The 24,454-nt window shown below is 35.3% G+C and overlaps 1 protein-coding gene and 1 long non-coding RNA gene across 2 annotated transcripts in view; one reads left to right on the top strand and one right to left on the bottom strand.

The window, feature by feature from the left end:
• Positions 1 to 1,194: 1,194 nt before the first annotated feature.
• LOC141377114 (uncharacterized) lies at positions 1,195 to 24,449 on the top strand. Its single transcript, XR_012389121.1, has 4 exons — positions 1,195 to 1,430; positions 3,059 to 3,222; positions 21,757 to 21,851; positions 22,608 to 24,449. It is a non-coding gene; the product is annotated as an uncharacterized lncRNA (long non-coding RNA).
• The window catches only part of LOC101885457 (CUB and sushi domain-containing protein 1), a 219,117-nt gene continuing 207,531 nt past the window's right edge, over positions 12,869 to 24,454 (bottom strand). The window contains exons 44-47 of the mRNA XM_073920566.1: positions 22,462 to 22,574; positions 22,286 to 22,373; positions 20,490 to 20,622; positions 12,869 to 16,863 (exon numbers count right to left, since the gene is read on the bottom strand). Of these exons, the coding sequence (XP_073776667.1) occupies positions 16,704 to 16,863; positions 20,490 to 20,622; positions 22,286 to 22,373; positions 22,462 to 22,574 (494 nt within the window). The 3' untranslated portion in view covers positions 12,869 to 16,703. The remainder of the gene's footprint in view (positions 16,864 to 20,489; positions 20,623 to 22,285; positions 22,374 to 22,461; positions 22,575 to 24,454) is intronic.

The following is a 24,454-nucleotide window of genomic DNA, read 5'->3' as shown; positions in this document are numbered from 1 at the left end:
CTTTCCTAGATGGGTGGCACGGTGGCCCAGTGGTTAGCACTGTTGCCTCACAGCAAAAACGTCACTGGTTCTAGTCCTTAGCAAACCAGCTGACATTTCTGTGCGGAGTTTACACATTCTCCCCATGCTCAAGTGGGTTTCCCCCAGGTTCCACGGTCTCCTCCCACCGTCCAAAAACATGCAACTTAAGTTAATTGACTTATCCAAATCAGCACTATATGCTCCTAGTAAATGGTTATCTCTTAAGAGCAATCACTATCTGTTCATTAGCCACTACAGCAGGGGAGTTCTCGAGATCTACCTGAGCTCAAATTCCCCTCTCAGCTTGCAAACGGGAGGGAGCACTGGGCTCGGGAGTCTTATGAGCTCAGGGCTCTCTCCCAGGACAGCATGTCAAACAAGCTTTATGATCAATCATTAGCTGAGTGTGAACTCTTAAAATGAAGTGCTAAATATAATAGTCTTGATCTTAGATGTTGTTATGCTGCCCTTCACAGTAAACATTAGCACACAATGATCTTAGATAACTTAATTCAGATAGTGTAATCAGGTTCAAAAAGTTGTTTGAAGAACCAAATTAGCCACCATTAAGTAATACAATTAAAAGAGCAGTTTAGTCAACCCAGGCTTATTCTGAAAACGTAGCCCTATATACATTTATGGAGAGTGGCAAAAATGCATCCCAGAAAATACTTTTTTTTTTTCGTTTTTTTTTTTTTTTTTTTTACATATCCACCAGAGGCCACTGTGTAGGCTTTTTGAGATCTTAAATTTATCTCGCAAGTGCCATTTGTGCCTGCTGTTCTCACGTAAATCCACATCGACTGACCCACCCTTCACTAAACCCAACCAACAGTGTTTTCAAAAGCACTGATTGACCCACCCACCCACTTCCCTAAACCCTACTGACAGTGTTTTGAAAAGCAATCTAGAAAAAGAAAAGCCCTCGCCTGTTTTTTTTTTTTTTTTTTTTTTTTTACAACAATTTCAGATCTTACCATGTTCTCACTCTGTTATTTACTTGTTTATTTAATTTTTTTGGCTTCTGATGTGTAAAGTAAGCAACAGAAGTATGTTTGGTCAATATACGGTATCATACAAAAGAAAAAGATTGATTAATCTGTTGTTAGTCTAAACATTTTTTTCTAATAAAAACAAAGACAAAAGTAATAAAAATAAATTTCTTTTTCTCCACAGTATGCATTTAGGCAAGTAGACATGGTCAAGACGAACTGCTGCAGAAGAGCATCTCCGAATGCCCAACACGTCGAACCTTGAGGCAGATAGGCTACAGCAGCAGAAGACCACACTGGGTGCCACTCCGGTCAGCTAAAAACAGGAAACTGAGACTACGATTCGCACAGGCTCACCAAAATTGGACAAAAGAAGATAGGAAAAATGTTGCCTGGTCTGATGAGAACTTTCGGAAGGTAGGGTCAGAATTTGGCATCAACAACATGAAAGCATGGATCCATCCTGCTTAACAGTTAAGCCTGGTAGTGGTGGTGTAATGGTGTAGGGGATATTTTCTTGGCACACTTTGGATCCATTAGTACTAATTGAGCATTGTGTCAATGTCACAGCCTACCTGAGTATTGTTGCTGACCATGATCATGTTTTGAATCATCTCAAGACTCTACAGTCACCAGAACTCAATCCAAAAGAGCAATAGAATGTGGTGGATCGGGAGATTCGCATCATAGATGTACAAATCTGCAGTAACTGCGTGGTGCTATCATGTCAATATAGGCCAAAGTCTCTGAGGAATATTTTCAGTACTTTGTTGAATGTATGCCACAAAGGATTAAGGCAGTTCTGAAGGCAAAGGAAGGGTTCAACTCGGTAGTAAAGTTTACTTAATAAAGTGGCCAGTGCTTGCATAATATGTGTGTTATATTTGAAAACAGCTGAAGGAACATTCCCTCTTAAAAATCTCTTTGTATGGCACACAAAAACACTAATCTTCTGGAGCTTGAGTAAACTATGACAGAATTTTAATTTCTGCGTGAAGTAGTCATTTAGGTTTTATCAGCTCAACTGGCTGTAAAATGTCATCACAATTTGGCCAGAAAGCACATTTACGGTTTGCAGCCATCACATTTCAATAATTAATATAGTATGCATATTTCAGTTCATAAAAGCAGCCTGGTGATTAAACATGTTGCAGCAGAAAATACATCTTTACTGAGTGTGCAGATTAGCCGAATTCAATTTTAGTTGATTTCGCTGGGCTTTGTAATGGTTGAAAATAAATGTAAGTGTCTATTCAATTATTTAAGCATGTGAAATAAATATGAAAGTTAAGGAGGTCAGAATTGTTTGAAGATAAGCTCACTTGGCCCTCACTGTCCCCGGCAACATCATTTTGAGTTCTAAGGATGAGAACAGGAAGACTGTTCTGGCATAAACTGATCATACTTTTAATTCAATTCAGTAACACCATTCATATTAACATTAACTCGGAAGACTGCAGCATCAGTTTAAAAATAACACTGTAACGGCGGTATAGGAACGATGATCCCAAAAATAATTAAACAAATATTACAAAAAATGTATCATAGTTTAAATTATTTAGCTTGGGCGCCAGACAGAATGTGTCAAAATAACTTTTAAAGAAATGTAGCACGGCTAGCTCTCACCACCAGGCACCAGATATTAAACAAACAACCCAACAAAAATAAATAAATCATTAAATAAATAAATAAATAAATAAACGAGAACCAGAAAAAACTCAGACAATTGCTGCATTTGTCTAAATAAAGTTTGTATTCATCAAAAAAAAAAAAAAACCTTTGTACTTTTTTACACACAAACAGCAGTATCAACGACAAAAAAAACAATAGAAAAATAATCACAAGAACACAAAACCCTCGGCACTTAACTCAAATAAAAGTGAAAGAAAAAAATGCAAATTATTTCAGATCAGCAGATTCGTAACAGAATTTGAAAACGGGGAAAAAATAATAATGATAATAATAGTACGGAAAGAAAACAAAACAAGAGAAATTAAATGAGAATTTGGGCAAAGACGACGAAAACGTCTGCTTCTTACCCACAGAGCGGATGTTTCAAGGCAAACGCAAGGGGAATGGTGAATGTGGATGTGAAGGACGAGGGCGTCGGCGAGCCTGGCCAGTGAGTAGCAGCCACAGGAACCTCCGACACTTTCGACTGCGGGATAAAGGCTTTCGGCAGCTGACTCCATGCAAACGAAATAAATCGGTAAGTTTATTTTGCTCAGGACACACTGCCCTGAAGTGCTTGATGAAGCACTCTTTCACAGTAGTCACGAGCTATTCAGTAACAAGACAGCGGTCTTTGCTCCGTTGCTTCGTTATGTACTTTTGCTTTTTATTTCTCAAAGCCAGTCGTTAAGTTTACTTTGTCCCGGTTTCTCTGACTTTCACCGCACTGCAACAGTTCAGTCAACTTCACTCTCTTCCACCCACCACATAACACCCTTCTTCTTCTTCTTCTTCTTTGTTGTTGTTTTATGGCGGTTGGCAACCAACATTTAGGTGCATTACTGCCACCTACTATACTGGAGTGTAAGCTTGAGTTAACTTCCCAAAGAAAGAGAAGGGAAAAAAAAACCTATTAACATATAAACCTAAACATTTATTCTTTTAAATTCTGTGAATTATTCCTGTTTTTCTTAGATAGTTCACTAAAATTTCATTGTTATATCCCCCAAGTATAATTTTTATGCTGATTTCAAAGGAGTTTTGTTTTATAATTTCTTTCTTTAATATTTCTCTTTCTATTTTGAATTTCTTGTAGTGACATAAAACATGTTCGACTGACTCCTCCTCCTGACTATGATCACACAATCCAGGTGGTTGTTTCCCTATATAACGTAATGTTTTATTTGAACCTGTGAGTCCCATTCTCAACCATGTTAATATGCCTTCTATTTTATTATTTCCTTTAACTATCCTCCATAGTTATGGGGATAGTTATATTTTTATATACTTTAATTATATTTAGTCATAATTTTACTCATCCTCCATTTGTTCCTGTATAACATCAGGAAACAGCTAAAAATAGACACTGAATTCCATTTTTTATTGATTGATTTATTGATTCATTCATTAATTCAGAGTGATTAAAATGTAGTACATGTAGTAAAATGTAGTACAATTACTACTGCTAATAATAATTAGAAGTAATTGTACACTCTCCGAAATAAAGGTAGTTGAGCTGTCAATGGTGGTACCTTTTCAAAAGTAACACATTTGGACTTGAAGGGTCAATATTGGTACGTCAAAAGTATATTAGTACCTAAAAATTTTAAGAGGAACACTTTTGTACTTTTTAGGTACTAATATGTACCCTTGAGGTATTAATATGGACTTTTAAGGTACAAATTTGTAACCTTTGAAGAGGTACCACCCTAGTGACAGCTCGTGTGCCTTTATTTCTGAGAGTGTAGCACATCACTACACAGAAAAACACTTTTATTACTTTTTTTTTATTAACATAATTAGCATATATCTAATTTCTAATTAGCGAAGATGCCATATTATATTATCTAGATCCAGTCCATGAAGGTGCCAGTTTCAGATTTAAACACATCTAAAATATTTTACACTCTCAGAAAAAAAAGGTACACTGTGATACATATAACGTTCCTTAAGGAACAGTTTTGTGCCTTTGTAAAAGTTGTACCTTATATGGTACAGAAAGACCTCTTATGATATTGTTCTGTACCTTTTATGGTACAATTGAAATGCAGGTACACAACTGTTCTCATAAAGATGCACACTCTCAGAAATAAGAGTATGCGAGCTGTTACATGTTCAAATGGTGAAAATGTGTACCTTAAAGGTCCAAATTAACACCTTAAGGGTACATATTGGTACCTAAAATGTACAAAAGTGTTCCTCTTAAAATTTTTAGGTACTACTATATACTTTTGAGTTACCAATATAGACCCTTTAAGTACAAATGTCAACCTTTTGAAAAGGCACCACCCCAGTGTACATTAGTGTTGGACAACTCCTTCTTTATTACAATATCTACGAAAATAAATATTACTGGAAAGGCGAAAGTGATTTTATAAATAATTTCCATATTAAATCTTGAATCATAATTTTAAAGCATATGTTTAAATAAACTCATGAACATTCATTATTAAGTTCTATAATACAAAACGACTGGTAAAACAGAACTATAGGTATTGTAAACTAAACATTTAAGGCATTTTAAATAAACATTTGGTAACCTTTTGGCGTTTGCTTTCCATTACGCATGTAAGCTGGTGTTGTAAAAAAAATAAATGAGTGAAAAGAGAAGAGAACCCAGTCCAGAAGACTCGAAACAAGCAGAATTCCTTTATTGAGACGTGTTGGTTAATCTGCAGTCATACAGCGTCTTTAAGATGTCCATGTGTCTGCAAGAGCCTACTAGAGGTCCGCAGTCTGCAAGTTCTTTCACAAGTCTGTCACAAGTCTCACACAAGTCTGATTTAAGACAAAGATTTCATGTCTATATTGTGTTCTTAGGAGGAGGGGATATGGCTAAACAAAGCATGCAAATTAAGAGTTGTGGTCAGCAGGGTAAACTGCTTTTTCAGGTCTAATCTCATCATGTTCTGGAGACAGAAACCGCCTGACCATTTGATCGAAAAGAGAAAACAATAGACACCCCATGCTGTGAAACTGACAATTTGCATTACTTTGGCTCAGCCTGTAATCAGAAAGACAAAAGGTTAATGTCCCTCCTAGCTGGGATGTTAATGAAATGATCTAATTAAAAACCAAAGAATATAACTTTTCAGTTATACGTAGATTATTGTTCATTTGGAATTGGTTGATAGAAATTTATATTTCCACACTGGCAAAAGTCCCGCATATGCAAAGTGTTCATGCAGACATTTTAGTATTGTTAAGCTAATCGAACATTGTGTGACATCTCGTTACAATACTTCTGCAGAATTATATTTCTATTTTAAAATTAAGTAAATTAAATGAACTTTTAAGTGATTACAAAGATATTGTGTGATAATTGGAAAAAAAAGTTTTATATTGTAGATGGGGGAATGTGTTTCTGTAACATTTTTGTGAAAAGTGATCTTTTGATTTATGCTAAAGTATTTTTTTTTCTTTATTCAATCAGTTCAATTAATCAGGCCTTTATTTGTCACATACACTTCTGTATAGTGAAATTGGATTGAACGAAACTGCATGATGGCCTCCAAGAAAAATCGTCCAAGATTAATCAGACATCATACCCTTACAACATTATGGAAGTGCTTAGGTTGAGCTTAAAACTCTAGGCTTCTCAACTAATACTTCACAAAATAACTATTAGTTTGAAGTAGCCTCAAAGAACCATGGCTGCGTCCGAAACCGCCTACTACTTAGTAGGTACTGCATTTGAATTTAAACGTACTACTCGGCCATTAGAAAAAGTACGTTCTATACAGTATGAATGTGAAAAGTATGAATGAAGTTCGGACGTACTGCATCCGCCATTTTGTCATAATCACGTGACCTACCTGCGTCAGTTGCATCGCCTCACTTCCATTCATGAATTCTCTCGCGGGGCATTATGGGATAGCGCAGCGTGCATGGGATCAAAGAGCTTAGAATTACCAAGAGGTGACACTCTAGTGTAATTTGGGAAACAGCCACTAGAGGGCGCGGCGGCCATTTTGGAATGAAAACTCCAATAGAACAACAGCATATTATAAGTCTGTAAAATAAACTATTAAAAGTGCTGATGATTATGATAACAAATGTTGTATTGTCGTCTTTCAGGTTGTGTCTCAGCTTGAATACGCTTTTTAAATAGATAAATAAAAAACAAAGCAGCTGCTTGCCATCGCAAAAGTAATGAGATCCAATGGACGGCCGATCACTTTCACTCCAAAATGGCGGAATTCGGGGCTGTTGCTGGGCGCTGCTGTTGCAATGGAACGTTCTATTGAGTGTCGCCTCTTGGTCATTCTAAGCTCTTTGATGAGATGCGCAATCCAGAATCTCGCCAGAAGAAGTAAGTCCTCCGAGTACTTCTCGCATACTTATTTTCGAATTCTATGAATTTGGACATACTACTCAGCTCGCATACTAATTTTAGCGTACTATATAGTATGGAAGTATGCGGTTTCGGACACAGCACATGTGTTCCATAAAAAAACTGACCCCCTTCCTCTTCTTCTTCTCATCCTTTATCTATGTATCCCACCAGCGCCCTCTAGTGCCCTGTAGTTTACATTTGAAAAGTATTTTCCTTTCATTATTCCAATATAAACAAAAAAACAAGTGACAGACATTTCATTCTGTTACAATATAAATAATAATACAATATGTAATACAATTTAAATGTCAATATAAATGTTTCAATACACATCTTTAATAAAGCAGAACTGGTGGGAGTGGGGAGAACACAAAACAGTATAGATGTGACAGTATGTTTGGTATTGGATCATAACTGCAACACATAGTACTGTGACTTTCTTAAATCTTACAGTACACGTAGGAAGTGTTCTAACCTAGGGTAGTGTCTTCACTATGACAGATCTACTGGTTGACTTGGGAGTCAAGACTGTGGAAAGACACATCCATCCTGGTGAAGTGAAACTCAGATTGATGTTGCAGAAGTAGGTTGACATCAAAGGGTTGAGTACACCGTATCCTCTCAGTAAATGAAAGAAATAGCAGCAGCAAGCCCTAAGATTGCTCTTATTTTAGGAGAAGCCTCCTCATTTATCAGAACTGACAAGCGAAATGATGATTTGTTTGGCAGAGAGCTTCTACACCTGATGCCAACATCCTTTTGTTGGGTTCATACACTATTTTAAGGACAGGTTTCGAACAGAAGCCTCAGGAGTCGCTACATTCCAGCATAAACACTAGCTTTCTTCTGGCAGAAAGTGTTGCTTAGAATTCCATGCATGTCTTCTTGAAATGTTTTAAAGTAATGAAATGCTGTTTATGGTGTATAATCTGTTTACTAGCCATGTTTGTGTTTATATGTTTTTAACCTAGCACTAGTGTTTTCACCAACTGGAAACATACTGTGTACACATACTGTGTTTATTGCAATGCTAACAATGCTGGAAAGGAAATCTCAGGATGATATATTAAGGATGCATAAAATAATGCATGATATAAAAAAAATAATAATAACATTGATGATGATAATAATGATAAAAATAATAATTTACTGTATATAATTCTTAATAATAATAATAATAATAATAAAAATAATAATGATAATAATAATAATAAAAATAATATTAACAAACTGTATGAATAATAATAATAGCAATAATAATAATAATAATAATAATAATAATAAGAAGAAGAAGAAGAAGAAGAAGAAGAAGAAGAAGAAGAAGAACAACAACAACAACAACAACAACAACAACAACAACAACAACAACAACAACAACAACAACAACAACAACAACAACAACAACACCAACAACAACAACAATAATAATACACTGTATAATAGTAATAATAACAATAATAATAAGATTATTATAAATAATAATAAACTGCATAAATAATAATAGCAATAAAAAATAATAATGTATATAAATAATAATAATAAGAAGAAGAAGAACAGCAACAATACCAACAACAACAACAACAATAATAATACACTGTATAATAGTAATAATAACAATAATAATAAGATTATTATTATTAATAATAAACTCCATAAATATTAATAATAGTAATAAAAATAAAAATAATGTTTATAAATAATAATAAGAAGAACAACAACAACATAATGTATAATAATAATAATAATAATAATAATAATAATAATAATAATAATAACAATAACAATATCACCAACAACAGCAATAATAAAACAATAAACAACAATAATAATAATAATAATAATAATAATACTTACTGCAGACATGACAGCATCATGCTGATATGTGACAGGACTATATTCATAAATGCATAATATTCATAAATATTCATGAGCTTGTGGCTAGTGGCTGAATCATTTCATGAAGAATCTCTGAGATAATACTAATTGTTCATCGGAGCCAAACACTTTTCCATCTGTAGATTTATTAAACAAGGTCTTATAAATTCTGTGCAGCACTTTGGTTGAGTGGTTATGCAAGATTTTTTAATTATAAATGTTGTGAATTAATTTTGCATGCCGCAGAGTGTGAATGACGGAGAAGCGAACGAGGGTTTCAGACTGCATGAATTCAGTTTCTCTAAGGACTGGCCAAAATATCATGCAGCCTATACATAAAGTCATGTTAGTCACTACAACCACATCAGCAATGTTGATTAAAATAAAATAAAATAAAATAAAATAAAATAAAACAATAGACAAATAAATAAATAAGCTTAATATAAAAAATTATTTAATAAATACATAAATCAGACACAACAAACAAATAAATATATAAATAAATAAACCAACCAACCAAACAAACTAACAAATAAAAAATGAATAATATGAATAAATAAAAATAAAATAAATGATTAAATAATTAACTAAATAAATAAAAACAAGCAAACAAACTAACAAATAAACAAAATTAAAAATAAATAAATAAAATGAATATATCATAAAAAACAAACAAACAAATAAATTAGATAAAAATAAAAAATTTAAATAAAATAACATAAAATGAATAAATAAATAAAAAATCAAACAAACAAGCAAAAAACGATCAAGCAAGCAAATAAATAAATGAATAACATTTAAATAAATAAGAAATAAAAATTTTATGAAAAAATAAAATAAATAAAAAAGATCTTAAATTAATTAATAGAAAGTAGCAAACAAATAAATTAATTAAATAAATAAAAATAAATTAAATAAAACAAATAAATTAAAACACAAATAAATAAATAAAAACAAATAAACAAGCAAACAAACAAATAATACATAAAAAAACACAAATAAAATTTAAAATAAATAAATTAAATAAAACTACAAAATTAAATAAATAAAACAAATAAAAAACAAAAAGACAATCAAACAAATAAATAAATAAATAAATAAATATCAGATTTTCATTACTGCTTTTGTCTGAATTTTTCTTTAAATCAACAACTAAGTTTGATGAAAGTAATTCAGTAATATTTACACTCGCAATGCACAAGTTCTATTCCAGATCCTATTACTTATTGCCTTGCTGTCTAGGTTAATTGACATGGAGCCCCAGAGGTGACTAACTCGCAGTATATGAGTGCTCCTAAAGCACATTAGGGAGCATGACTTCAACAGGGTTTGCAACGCGGGGTTTGCTATTTGAGTATTTTTAAGCTAACAAAAAGAAATATTTAAATTAAGTAGATCGCTATTTTGGGATGGCACAATGGCTCAGTGGTTAGCACTGTCACCTCACAGCATCAAGGTATAGTTCGAGTCCCCGCTGGGCCAGCATTTCTGTCTGGAATTTGCTATGTTGGTGTGGGTTTCCTCCGGGTGCTCCGGTTTTCCCCCATAGTCCAAAGACATCAAGTATAAATTAATTTAATACTAACTTGGGCGTAGTGTATGAGTGTGTTTCCCATACTGTTGTGGTTGGAAGGGCATCCGCTGCGTAAGACATACGCCGAAATAGTTGGAGGTTCATTCCGCTGTGTCGACCCCTGATAAAATAAGGGTCTAAGATGAATGAATGAAGGCTGTTTTGTGATCTTGATTGAATGTACCCTGACTGGTGAAATTGTGATCTCTGCAAAGGTTACCTGGGGATTTTAGAAGGCTATATAATTGTACTACCCGTCTTTGCCTTTTATTGAACATTTTAACAATCACTTACAACAGGAAGTTTTGGAGATGAATGGGCTCACTAAAACGGTGAGTGCTGTGTCAGAGCATGGCTAAGTACATACTTTCGAGCATGTAGCAGGAGCGTAGACAACTTAACATAGTGTCTTTAATGGACATTCCTGTCATTGTGTCCCATGCTCGCATGCGCATCCTGTCACCCTAAGCTTGCCCATCAATCATCTTGTCACAGTTAACATCCACAATTCATTTCATTTAATCCCAACCGTACTGAAGAGAAAGGCAGCAGCATGTTTATCTTTCACACAGAGACCACTCTTTATATTTCTGCAAAATTATACATTTAAAGGTTAATGGTCAAACATATCTTTATAAAACCTTACATTCTTGTTGTAGATTAATAATAAATATGATATTATTATTATTATTATTATTATTATTATTATTACTAATAATATTTATTTTCTTTTTGGCTTAATCCCTTTATGAAATCAGGGGTCGCCACAGCCGAATGAACTGCCAACTTATCCAGCACATATTTTACGCAACAGATAGCCTTTCAGCTGCAACCCATCACTGGGAAACACCCATACACTCTCATTTACACACATACACTACGGATAATTTACCTTACCCAATTCACCTATAGCGCATGTCTTTGGACTTGTGTGGGAAACCGGAGCACATCTACATCAGCTTTGGGGAACCAAAATAGTTTTAAAACATAACATCACATTCATTCATTCATTTTCTTGTCGGCTTAGTCCCTTTATTAATCCGGGGTCGCCACAGCGGAATGAACCGCCAACTTATCCAGCAAGTTTTTATGCAGCGGATGCCCTTCCAGCCGCAACCCATCTCTGGGAAACATCCACACACACATTCATACACTATGGACAATTTAGCCTATACCCAATTCACCTGTACCGCATGTCTTTGGACTTGTGGGGGAAACCGAAGCACCCGGAGGAAACCCACGCGAAGGCAGGGAGCACATGCAAACTCCACACAGAAACGCCAACTGAGCTGAGGTTCGAACCAGCGACCTGTGTCTCGTGTGCACGTGTCGTGAACGCGCAGCACTTAAGCAGGCGGGCACGCGCTAATGGCGAATATCCGTGAACAGAGATGCGCAGAAAGTCTGAGATGCGCAAAAATTTATATTTGTTGACAGACAGTTTGAGCTACTTATCAGAATTATGGAAGATGTCGGCCCGACAATATTTAATTGGATAAACTTTTTTTAATCTTATGCCCTACCCAGAATATTAAAATACATAAACACATTTAGATCATTTACTTTAATCAGTACTATTGGACTGTGAAGAGACTTTCAACCAGCACAACATAAAATGTTTCTGAAGACGATCACCTACTGCACCTTTATATCAAAATATTAACCTTTTCGCCAGGCATTGGCTGCGACCGAAACCGCCTACCACTCAGTAGGTACTGCATTTGAATTTAAACGTACTACTCGGCCGTAAGAAAAGTTTATTCTACACAGTATGAATGTAAAAGGTATGAATGGAATTCGGACGAACTACATCCGCCATTTTGTCATGGTCATGTAACCTACCTGCGTCAGTTGCGTCGCTTCAGTCCTATTTATGAATTCTCTTGCGGGGCATCATGGGATAGCACTGCGTGCATGGGATGCGCACTCCAGAATCTCGCTGGAAGTAGTAAGTCATCCGGGTATTTCTCGCATACTGCAACACAATCTCACAGCAATTCGTAACTTTTTGATTTAGTGGCTAATTCGTATGAATTCGTACGATCTAATTCGTACAATTTAGTACGATTTTCTCATCACCCAATGACGGTTGGGGTTAGGGATGGGGTTGGGTGCCACGCCTCCTTTTTAAAATCATACATTTTCGTACGACTGAACTCGTACGAATTTGTACGAATTGACCACTAAATTGTCAAAACGTGAAATACTTACATTTCCTCATGAGATCAGGCTGAATTTTCGACTTCAATGAATTCGGACATACTACTCGGCTTGCATACAGATTTCAGCATACTGTACAGTATGGAAGTATGCGGTTTCGGACGCAGCCATTGTGTAGTTATCATCAACATACAGTAAGCATCATGAAATGTAATTGAGTGTGAAGAAAAACAGGACATACACTTTTAGAAAAGTTTAATATTTATCTCAAATAATACTTTTCAAAATATTTGTCATTTAACAATCTGCAGTACAGTTCTCTAGGGTTCATGATTTCGCTCACGTCAAAGAACACATACGAGCCGAGTACTTCCGAAAAGCTCGTACATATTGACATTTGTTGGAAAATTCTTTTGAAACCATAGATATATACTTATGGGTAGATAAACAATTAATTTACATGTTTGTACAGTAGAAACATTGATTTTTAACAATTCGACCTACTTTAATCAAAAAAGTACAGCATATTTAATAGTTTTACAAATTCTGCATAAAAAATATATTTCTGTACAAAAACATCTTTTGCACCTACTTCAAGTCAGCAGCACATGATCGAATGACAATGGCGAGTAGCACGATTGTTGGTTTGAATGCGGTTTTACAGCCTGACAGTCACAAAAAAATAAACTAGTTTACAGTTGTGAGGGAACGAAACTGTACAAAATGAAACCCAACAAAGGAACATTATTGCAGCAAAGCCTGAGAAAAGGCAAGATGGATCATCCGCAGTGTAAGAAAACCAACACCGGGCTTTATCTCGACGTGGCGAATCCAACAGAAATGAGCTAAAAAGCATGACGCAACAACAACAACAACAACAACAACAACAACAAAAAAGAGCATCCTTTTGGAAACCAAATACAATCAGTGTGAAAATGAGATCTCATATCCGGAAGCAAAAGCTACAAAAATGCCATTGTGCACATGGTTTATGCTCGAAGCCATCAGTGCATATGGTAACACAGCGTTTGGGAAAACATCAGGCATCACGTATAGTTCACATGGAAAAATGGGAGCACTTACAGTTTTAGCACATGCACTGGGTTTTCAGCATGGTCATGACATTTAAATCACAGTGAATATGCACCCCAGCAGCCCTACGCTCTTCATCTAGGTTAATGTACTAATGATATGGGTCATTGGGAACCGGTGTGGCCCGGTCATGCTTCTGAATCTAATAAGGCAGTGTTTCTTTGAAAGCAGGGTTGATCTTAGGCCCGCTGATTTTGTGTCTCTAATGAGTACAGGAGATGCAAACTTGAAAAAAAAAGAAACATAAAAGGAAGAAAAGCATCAACTCGTGGGCTCAGATAAATCTTGTATAGGCGTCCGCACGGAGCTGATGAATGAACTGCGCCATCAACATACAGTCATGTTCTGCACAAGAGGTATATTTGACATGTAATGAAAGCAAATGTGGTAAAAATCGGCGAGTGTTATGAAGTCAAACTTATAAATTGCGCTTATTGTCACCACACTGGAATTCGATACCAATCAGCGCTGATATTTTAAAAACCTCCATTTCCTGCGGACATTTGAGCAATGTGGAGCACGTTCTAAAACAGCGCTGATTCTTCAACGTTAGTCGTAATTCATCAGCGGATCGCTCGCATGTCAGCTTATAGACAAACCAGCTGATCGTGATCATAATTTCAGTGTACTATTCTAATAACTGAATAACTCAGGATATATTAGTTTATTTCAAGTCCGATGAATGTATTAGGCATGTTAAAAAGTGAATAGTTACTTAATAAGTGTGTTACTGGAGATGCGATTCACATGATTAAGTTCGATTGATTCGATTGACTTTTCATTCTCAAATTCAGTTAATTTTAATTTGTTTTAGAGGAATATTCGCTAGTTTATTAGTTTCTATAATTCAAAATTGCTTAGTTTTAGTTTAGCTTTTATTAGTTTCAGTATTATTTTGTTTTATTTATTTATTTTGTAAGGATATTTGTTAAATACAGGATTCAAAATCATCAGAATAAATATTGTATAATAAAAAGACAATCAAAGATATAAATATATATTTTAAAACTTATTCAGAGGAAACATGACCACTACCATCTACCCGTCCTCAAAAAAAAAAAAAAAAAAAAACCAGAGCCCATAAATCGTGCTATTCGCACGTAAGTAGACGTGTAAACATTAAGAGTTTACTTGCTTCATTCGCAGCTCAAAATCATTGAGCAATAGATGTGAATTTGCGTCATGGGCGGGGCTTCTGTCTGCCCAGTGACTGTAGTTTCTTTACCAAATGGCTAACATGGATTTCATTGAGAGAGTAGCTTTGTTTATGTGCTTTTTAAAGCCTGAATAGCAACGATGCTTCATTTGGAGCCATGTCTGTGTCCATTAGATCCTTTCAGAGGTCCACCTAGCTCTGTGAGTTCATCAACTCCTCTAGAAACTTAACTTGGATTATGGAAGCATTCAGCGGTGCTTCCGACTTAGCCGAGCCTAGTTTGATTAACTGTTGTCCGGTGTCAGCAGGAGGATTTCCCTCCAGGACACCATCAACAGGCGCTACTTTATAAACACGCCCCTACAAGAGAAAGTTCCTGATTGGTTAACGTACCGGGAATGTCTGCTAAAGTTCAGATTTTCCAACTTGAGCGAGTTGCACAAAATGCATGTTAATCACTTCATTCGCACGAATTGCGTCATTCGCGCCACCTCATTCGCGCTTATAGCACTGCAGGTTGTCTATTCGCGTCTTTGCATTGACTTAACATATAAATAACTCGCGCTTGACGCTTCTTCCGCTGGTGTGTGGTCTTCTGGTGTGAATGCAGCCTTAGGCATGTTAAAAATGCCTAACTTCTAAAAGGCATACAGTTAAATACAATAGTTAAATACATTTACAAAAACGAAAACGAAAAACGTTTCAGTTAGTTATGAATGTACACAATACAGTTAGTTCTACTTTTTTATTTTTTATTTGTTTTTGTTTTTAATTCAGTTAATGAAAATTATTTAAAATGTTAGTTTTCATTGTTTCGTTAACCATAATAACCTTGGTGCTTCACAGTGTTCAAATGTTTACGATAAATGGACATTTTTAAAATTACAGTACCAATTGGTATGGAATTCCAGTATCGTGACAACACTACTTCAGAAATGACACAAAGAAATAATGTGATGTGCTGTGTAATGAACGCATTAAAAAAAAAAGCAATCGACAAATGATGATCGGAGATTCAGTTGTGTCCTTATCACCTTGTAAACATAAACAGAACTTCATTTCAAAAATAAACTCAGTCTCTCTTGATAGCCATAGCATGACATCATGCTCCTCTATGGATACGGATTTGTATATACACATATGATCAATAAAACCCTGTATTTTATTAATTTTTTTCTCCTTTATTTTGTTTTGATACATTGATTTCATATCCATTTCATACTAGTGCAAAATTTGTGCGATGAAGTTTCGTTTTTTCGTCCTCCGCCCAAAGATGAGCGTCTCTCCTTTGAGTTTCTTGTAGCCTTTTCTTGGTGGAGATCTATTAAATGTGCTACGCCACAGTAGTCCAGTTGCTTTCGTTTTTGTGATTTGTCTTCACTGAAGAAAATACGTTGTGTCGTCAACTTTGTGGCGCTCAAAAGACACGTCATTACCTTTCCTAGGAAGTCTTTTCAGGGGGGGAATGCATAAAAAAAAAAACTGAAATAAAATCAAATAAAAAAATAAAACCTTCATCATTTAAGTGCCACAGCTCCAAGAAAGGATGTCGGCCTCAGTAGTAGACGAATATGCTTCAAGTGAGCCTTTTAAAAGTTTTTTTTTTTTTTCCATTTTATTTTTTCAGTAAAAAAATAGTCCTCCAATATTTTTTTTTTGTCCTTTGTAAGTTTGTGATAAAAGTTAGGAGCATCGATAGCAAAGTGCAGTCAGTCGTAAAGGAGTATTGGCATCTGGCACCCATGGTTCTGCTGCTCACACACACACAAACCCACACGCACGCACACACTCACACACACAAGGCCGGTCCAGAGCTGATAATGAAGGCTATACTACTGTGCAGACTGTATTGAGGGTTGTGTCAAACCTCACAGCCTTTGCCTCTGTTGGCTTCATGTTTGTGTCATACATAGGATTCTCAAACGAAGCCTGTCCATTAGTGTTCTCGTGACCTGCATATCCGTTGTACTGAACTTTTGGTCTTGTTCTGGAGAAATGGTGAAAACAAAGAGAAGGCAAATGGTTAGGATGAACCAAAACTTCTTTCAAAGGACACACATTGTTTACATTTATTGCACCACGTTCCATTAAAATTATCCTACACAGGCTCATTGGACATACACCTACATTTTTGTGAAAAATGTACTTCAACATACGCTTGACTTTAGTTACTATGTAAAATCAACACTATGGGATATGATTTGGTTCGAAACTATTTCTAAATTCAGTTCTAATTTCCAGCAAACAAATAAATGAACGGTAATAATGAGTTATATCCAAACACACATCGTATTCTCATGCCCCATATGGTGATAGAAGCCGTACGTCCCCAAAACCCGACAGGCGGACAACTTGTTTTTATTAAAACAAATATAAATATGCATATAAAAAAATACTACTACTAATAAAAAACATTATACTAATGCATATCATGAATAAACTTAAAAAGCCTCCTGAAATGAGGCATAGAGTTAGTGTTTTTTATATTTATGTAGAAAATTATCATTACCATTTAAATCCTTTATTATATTCATATGTAAAGTTATTTGTGTATTGCTGTACATCCTGTGTGTATTAAGCAATGTGCAAGCATCTGGACCTGCATAGGTGCATAACTAACATGCTCTGCACTGGACTTTATAGGCCAGCTTTTAATTGGTCGATTTTGCGCTCTATTTCAGTTCCTTAAAACAGCAACGCACCAACAATGCCCCTTAACACACCTCCTTTTTACACCAGCACACCTATTGGTTTACTACTTCTTAGTAGTTTGAGTTACTACTACAATTTGACGCAAAACGTGAAAATTACTGTTGCGCTGGTCTGAAAATAGCAACAAATCGTGCCAAACACGTCTTGCTTGGGTGTATGATAGAGCCAACTTCTGTTCCTTTTTACACTGATGATTTACAGGGAAATGTTATCAATGAATAAAGGACTACTTATGTGTTGTTCTTTGCACCAGACCAAATAAATACACCAAAAAAAAAAAAAAAAAAAAATGTAAGAGTGTGGATGATTTGTAATTTAAAATATCATACCTTGTAACATTGGGATGTTAAAATTATGGGATTTCCACATCCTATAATGACCTAATTATGTTGATTCAGCGTAGTTTAATTGTAAATACTTTCAGACGATACAACCGCAAATTAGTACATTTAGTGAATTAGTAAAGTCAGTTAAAATTGGTAGTGAGGGAGGGGGTTGTAAATAATAGAATTAATAGCAATACATTACAAAAAAAGCCAAAAAAAAACAAAAAAAATGACTTTTAAAGCCACTTAGATCAGTCGATTATTCAGTGTATCACTCGTATGTTAGTTCAGACCAGCTGATCTTTGTGGTCTTAAAAATGCTCCATTGTCCCTGTATCTGTGTTTGCACTCTGTGAACAGCGGTGAAGTGCGGTGAATTGATGTCTTTCACGGCCAATCACAGTCATTTCTGTTCATCATGTAAACACAATGGCACAATGTTTAAGAACACCTTCAACCGTGCTTAAATGCTAGCGGGAAATTTACATTTTTAAAAACTTCAGTGCCAATTAGTACTGGTTTTCTGGTGTGGTCAGCTTGCTCAGTAGCTCACATTGTACAGTGTTGCATTTAATGAAGAGTGCTTGGGTTTGAGTCATACATATAGTATTGGGTTTAGGCAAAGGTTTAGGTCAGATTACTGGGTGTACGACAAGCTCCACATTTTCATGGACGTGTATCTAAACAACAAAATCAACGATTTCTCACATTGATTCGTAACTTTTTGATATAGTGGCTAATCTGTATGATCTTATGCATACATATTAGTACAATTTGTTTGGTTGGGTTTAGGGGTGGAGTTTGATGCCACGCCTCCATTTAAAAATCTAACTGAACTCGTCATGATATGAATTTGAACAAATTAGCCACTTAACTGAGAAAAGGTAAAATAGTTACGTTTCCTCACGAGATCAGGCTAAACAAAATGCACCCCAAGGAACATAGACGCACACAAAATGACTACAGTGCCCTCTAGTGGATTTGTCATCTAAAACATGTAACAAAACGTACCTAGAGCAATGTATTTTACGTGTCACAAAAAATAAAGTAACCTGAGGAATATATTCCCAATAAGCCTGTGTTGAGCCAATTTTCAAGAACTACAAATATAAAACAAAACAACATGACATCCTATTCCAGAAGTGATAAATGTGTTAGCCAGGTTAAATTCCAAATTGCAAAACAATGAATATTAAACATAATCAGTTAAAAAAGCAGTTAACATTTAATACTATTAATAATAATAATAATAATAATAACAATAATGTCAATTCACTGAACCCTATGTAATTTTCACCCCATTCATTCTTCTAGTATATAATTGCAAAGATGAACAGTTTGTAGAATTTCAGAGCTGTTTATAGTACCACAAAACCATAACAATATTTCTATTGCATCTGTCTCCAGTTGTCTAGAAATCCTTGCTGTGTGGAACATTGTATTCCACAGCTTTGCACACTGCAGTTGATTTGACCTTCTACAGTACTTTTAGGCTGATTCATGAATTGGAAGTAATATTGGCGACAATAATGTTACTGACAGTACATACACACACACAAACATGTCCTTCCTTTGAATGGTGGTGGATGATTTATTATGATATGCGTAAGATATGGTGTAAATGAAAATAAATGACATTCATCCACACCCAATTAATATATCCACTGATGAACACTGACTGGTGCATCATCATAATTCATAATTCTCATGATAGTTTAGTGGATATGTAGGGAAGTAAGTAGATAGATAGATAGATAGATAGATAGATAGATAGATAGATAGATAGATAGATAGATAGATAGATAGATAGATAGATAGATAGATAGATAGATAGATAGATAGTTTATAAGATAGGTAAGATAAGTTTTTGTTAATCAAATTAGATAGTTGACAGAAATGACAAGCTATTTTAGGCCAAAAACCAAGTACATAGGCCAACTTTTTTGCCCTAATTCCAGCACTCTATAATATAAAAGACAAAATTAAATGGCAAATAAAATGGAGAAAATGAAGTTATGGCTTTAAAAGCCTTTAGTATTAGCTTCTGATGGCTTACCTGGTGGCTGTCAGGTCTTTGGGTCTCTCACTGTCATCTGTGCCTTGTGATAGAGCCCTGCCAATTTTATTTATTTATTGAATTATTTATGTTTATTGTTTGAATACGTGGGAACTGTCATGCGTCATGACAAATTTAGTCACAATGTTTTGTATGCGTTGGAAATCTCCATGCTTCTTTTTTAGCATTGGTTTTAAAAAACTTGGCTAAAGAAACTGCTTTCATTCTAGCCAAAATAAAGCAAATAAGACTTTCTCCAAACATTATCGAAAATACGATGAACGATTTCTTGCTCTATATCATTTGGGATTTGCATCTATTTGAACTTATTTGTGTTGTTTTAATTATTTTTGCTTGCAGAAATTTGACATAAGTACCAATACCTTTAATCACTTGTCATAATGACTGTTTTGGCAAAGGAGTTTCCCATCACTACTGCGACACAATGCTGATTCACATCCATTATGGATAAATAACATCAACAAATGGAAAAAAGACTGTAAAGTCAGCTGCTCTTACCTGTGTTTGTAGAGGTAAAAGGCAAACCCTGATAAAATAAGCGCAAAAAAGGGCACTAGAATGGCAGCTGCCACAGAGCTGCTGTTTGTGCCATAGTAAGGATTGGCTGGATCCATATCGGTGGTAATAAGACCTAAGAGAAGAATAAATACAGTAAGTTTACTTTCAGATTTGCTAATTAAACAAATATCTTTAAAGGGGTGGTACACTACGATATCATAATTTAAACTTGTGTAATGTCCCAGAAGACACACAACATCTTAAAACGTTAATATTAGGTCACCAGCATCTTTGGACAATGTTATTTTGACTCCCAATAATGACGTTAAATGACGTTAATATTTTGTTGATTTTAGGTTGTGTTGGTAAGTGACCAAAATCCAGTGTCAAGCCAACATTTCAAACCAACGTCACCACATTTATTCGTCTGGTATGGCAACCAAAATCCAACGTCATATTGAAGACACGTTAATATTTTGTTGATTTTAGGTTGCATTAGAAAGTAGCCAAATTGCAATCTGTCCGACGTTGGACAAAGATGAGGGCCTGACATTGGCTTCTGACATCAACCTAATTTTTATTTCCAAACAAAATAGAATGTCCCACAATACTGGGGTACAACGTCAACCTGACCACATGTTGACATCCTGTGCCTGCGGGTGTAGCTGTGCAAACATAAGCAGCATCTTTCAACGTGGGAAACTCAAAGTTCAGTGCAAACAGTTAGCTTTGCAAAGCCTACAGCGAATGACATTTGGAGACTAGAAAAAAATACATGCTTGTAAATGATGTTATAAACCCTTACGTTTACACACCAGGAAGCACACAGCGAAGGGGCATAGCGATAGAAGCGTTATGACGTTAGCAAAGGAAGCTAAAATGCAGCTATTCTCACATTTCTCTACTTACAGAAGAACAAAACACCATTATGAAACATCCAGCTTCACTTTCCTTTTCATTTGCTCTGTCTGATTTAAGCTCGAACTGATACGACTATACCGACAACGTAATTTTTTGTTAGCAACTCAACTTCTGAACCTAAGCGTTTTACCTCCGACTGGAGTTTGGAAGTTATGTCTGATGTATGCGTAGCTGATTTTTCCAGAACGGCAATAGTAGAGCTATGCTGCGCAGACACACATTGTAGGGCTTGAATAGCTGCCTGGGTCTCCGACTTAAGAACGGATAATTCCCCTCGGATGGTAGAGACCATTTCTTCGATTCTGACATCAATCGTTTGACAGATTTCTATCTTTGTGCCCTGAAGGTCAGAGCGCAAGGAATTAATGGCCTTCAGGATGGTTGCATCTGTCGATCGTTGTGAGGACTCCGCCGTCGGTTTGGTGTTTACAGGTGAGCTCGGTGTCGTAGGGGCTGCTTCACCTTGCTTTTTTCCTTTCGAGGTATGTTGTTTTCCACTTGCTTTTACCTTGTCACTGATGTATAACCAAATCCCTGGGCTACTTAGAATTAGGATATGATTGATTATAAAACATAATCCTTCAAAATGTTGATTATTTGAGATTGTGCAGGAGCTGTCGTAGAGTGCGACCTATCGAAACATTGCTCGCTAGCGCCCCCGACAATGTCATTTTCATGTTAGCAGAGTAGCAGAATAAAATTAAAAATAAAAGGTAAGATATCTGACAAAATAATATGATTTATTTATTTATTTTTTTTACAAATGAGCACACATTGCTTTGCACTCCATAAACACAACCAAGCCTTACAAAAACACTCTGGACCACCCCTTTACATAAAATACATTTCATTGTTAATAATCAATCATGTTATACCTTGTCTTGTTAACTGAAACTTCCCAAAATCCTTGCTGTGAATGTGCCCTTGGTAAACAAACATTTTTTTCTCCGATTCCGATGTAACCTACGCCAAAAAAAGCACATTTTTAAAATAGCGGTAGTGTTACTACTGCAATTTGAAATTGAATAATAGCTACTTTTAGGCTACTTACATATCCATCCATTGCCCAGTTGTCATTTTTGAATTTGCTAAAATATTGTTCTGTTGGGCCTCGTATCTGGTAAACCTTTAATAACAGATGATTCTCTTCTTTCTTGTAAGTTCCTGCAAAACAACAGAAGGAAGAAGAAGAAGAAGAAGAAGAAGAAGAAGAAGAAGAAGAAGAAGAAGAAGAAGAAGAAAAAGCAAATGAAGAAGAAGAGAGGACAACATTTTTAGTCTAGGACTAAGAATTAAGGCAAGGATAAATATACAGATGAAGTCACAATTATTAGCCTTGCTGAAAATTTTATTCCCCAGTTTCTGTTTAATAACAGTAATCAGTAAAGTTTGGTGAAGAAAAAGTCACGGTTTGGGGTTACATTCAGTATACGGGCATGTGAGTGATCTGCAGAGTTGATGGCAACATCAACAACCTGTGGTATGAAGACATTTGTGTTGGCCATTACATTACAAACCACATAAGAGGGCAAATTCTTCAGCAGGATAGTTCCTGAAAGTTCCTGAAAACAAAGAAGGTCAAGGTGCTCCAGGATTGGCCAGCCCAGTCACCAGAAGTGAACATTATTGAGCATGTTTGGGGTAAGATGAAGGAGAAGGCACTGAAGATGAATCCAAAGAATCTTGATGAACTCTGGGAGTCCTGCAAGATTGCTTATTTGCCATTCCACATGACTTTATTAAAAAGTTATTTGAGTCATTGCAGAGATGTATGAATTCAGTCTTCCAAGTTCATTGGAGTCACACACATCAATAATTATTTTTTTCCACTGCAATATCACTTTAAATTATATACTGTACATTATGTTAGGTGACAAGACTTTTGTCTAAGCAAAGTCAGACCTTACTGTCCTAATTAAATCATTAAAAATCAAGACATGAACATATTTTATTTTGGTAAAATAAACGTAATCTAATGCCCTTTGTCTTTCATATAAGCCACTTCTGAGACCAAATGATCAACTACAAGTCAAGTAATTATTTGTTGTTTCTAAACTTGGATAGTTGACATGACTTTTGTCAGGTTATTTATTCTCTAACTCCCATCAATGTTAAAAAAGAATCTCTTTCAGCATGTTGAGTGAGAGCTATCTTCTAAGTATGTTTAATCAAGACAATATCTGGATTGTTGTCACTATTTCTAGAATGTCATATAGTTGCTACAACAGCTCACCACACATCATTTAACTTCTCTCTGGTGTTATAATTATTAACATTTAAGTTTTTCACTTCACTGAACATATGTCTACTCCATGTTCATCACTGTGCTTGCCTAAATAACGAAAAAGCAATCCTGTCAATTGATGATATTTACAGCACTTTATATCATTATAGCATCTCGCTACAGAATGAGTGATTTGTTTTGTTGTAATACACAGTGGGGGAAATAAGTATTGAACACACCATGCTTGCATTTTTCCTGGGAATAATAGTTTTGATGGAGCTGTTGACATGGAATTGGTAAAAACCAAAACAATATAAACATAAAAATAAAAGAAAACAGTCAAAAAATCGGTTATATTTATTAACAATAGAATGACACCAAGAAAGTACTGAACTACTGAAATGTTTTTAATACTTTATATGGCTAAAGATGCCTCTCATATGGAGAATGAAGTCACATGAATTACTCAATAGTGATCTTTTTTTTACAGCATGAATTTTTACATTTTACAGGGTTGCTTTTTAACTAGTGAGATATTTCAGCTGCTGTCTGGGCATTCACTGCCTTTCTACACCTTCCTTTCTTCATGTGTTCAGTACTTTTTCCCTGTGACATATCATTTTATTACATATAACTTCATTTATAAACTAATTAGATTTGTTTTCTTTGCATATATGAATTTCTTTGGTTGTTTCCAACATCCGGTGAAAATTTTAAGTCAACAGCACATTTAGAAATGTGTACATCTGGGTATATCCCCCAGTATACCACCCAGTCATAGCATCTTCATTGTAAGGCATGTCAAAACCTGGCTGAAAAA

The sequence above is a fragment of the Danio rerio genome, chromosome 13 (assembly GCF_049306965.1).
Source record: "Danio rerio strain Tuebingen ecotype United States chromosome 13, GRCz12tu, whole genome shotgun sequence".
NCBI classification, from domain to species: domain Eukaryota; kingdom Metazoa; phylum Chordata; class Actinopteri; order Cypriniformes; family Danionidae; genus Danio; species Danio rerio.
Note: the sequence above shows the minus strand (reverse complement) of the source record. Positions and strands in the feature narration are given on the sequence as shown.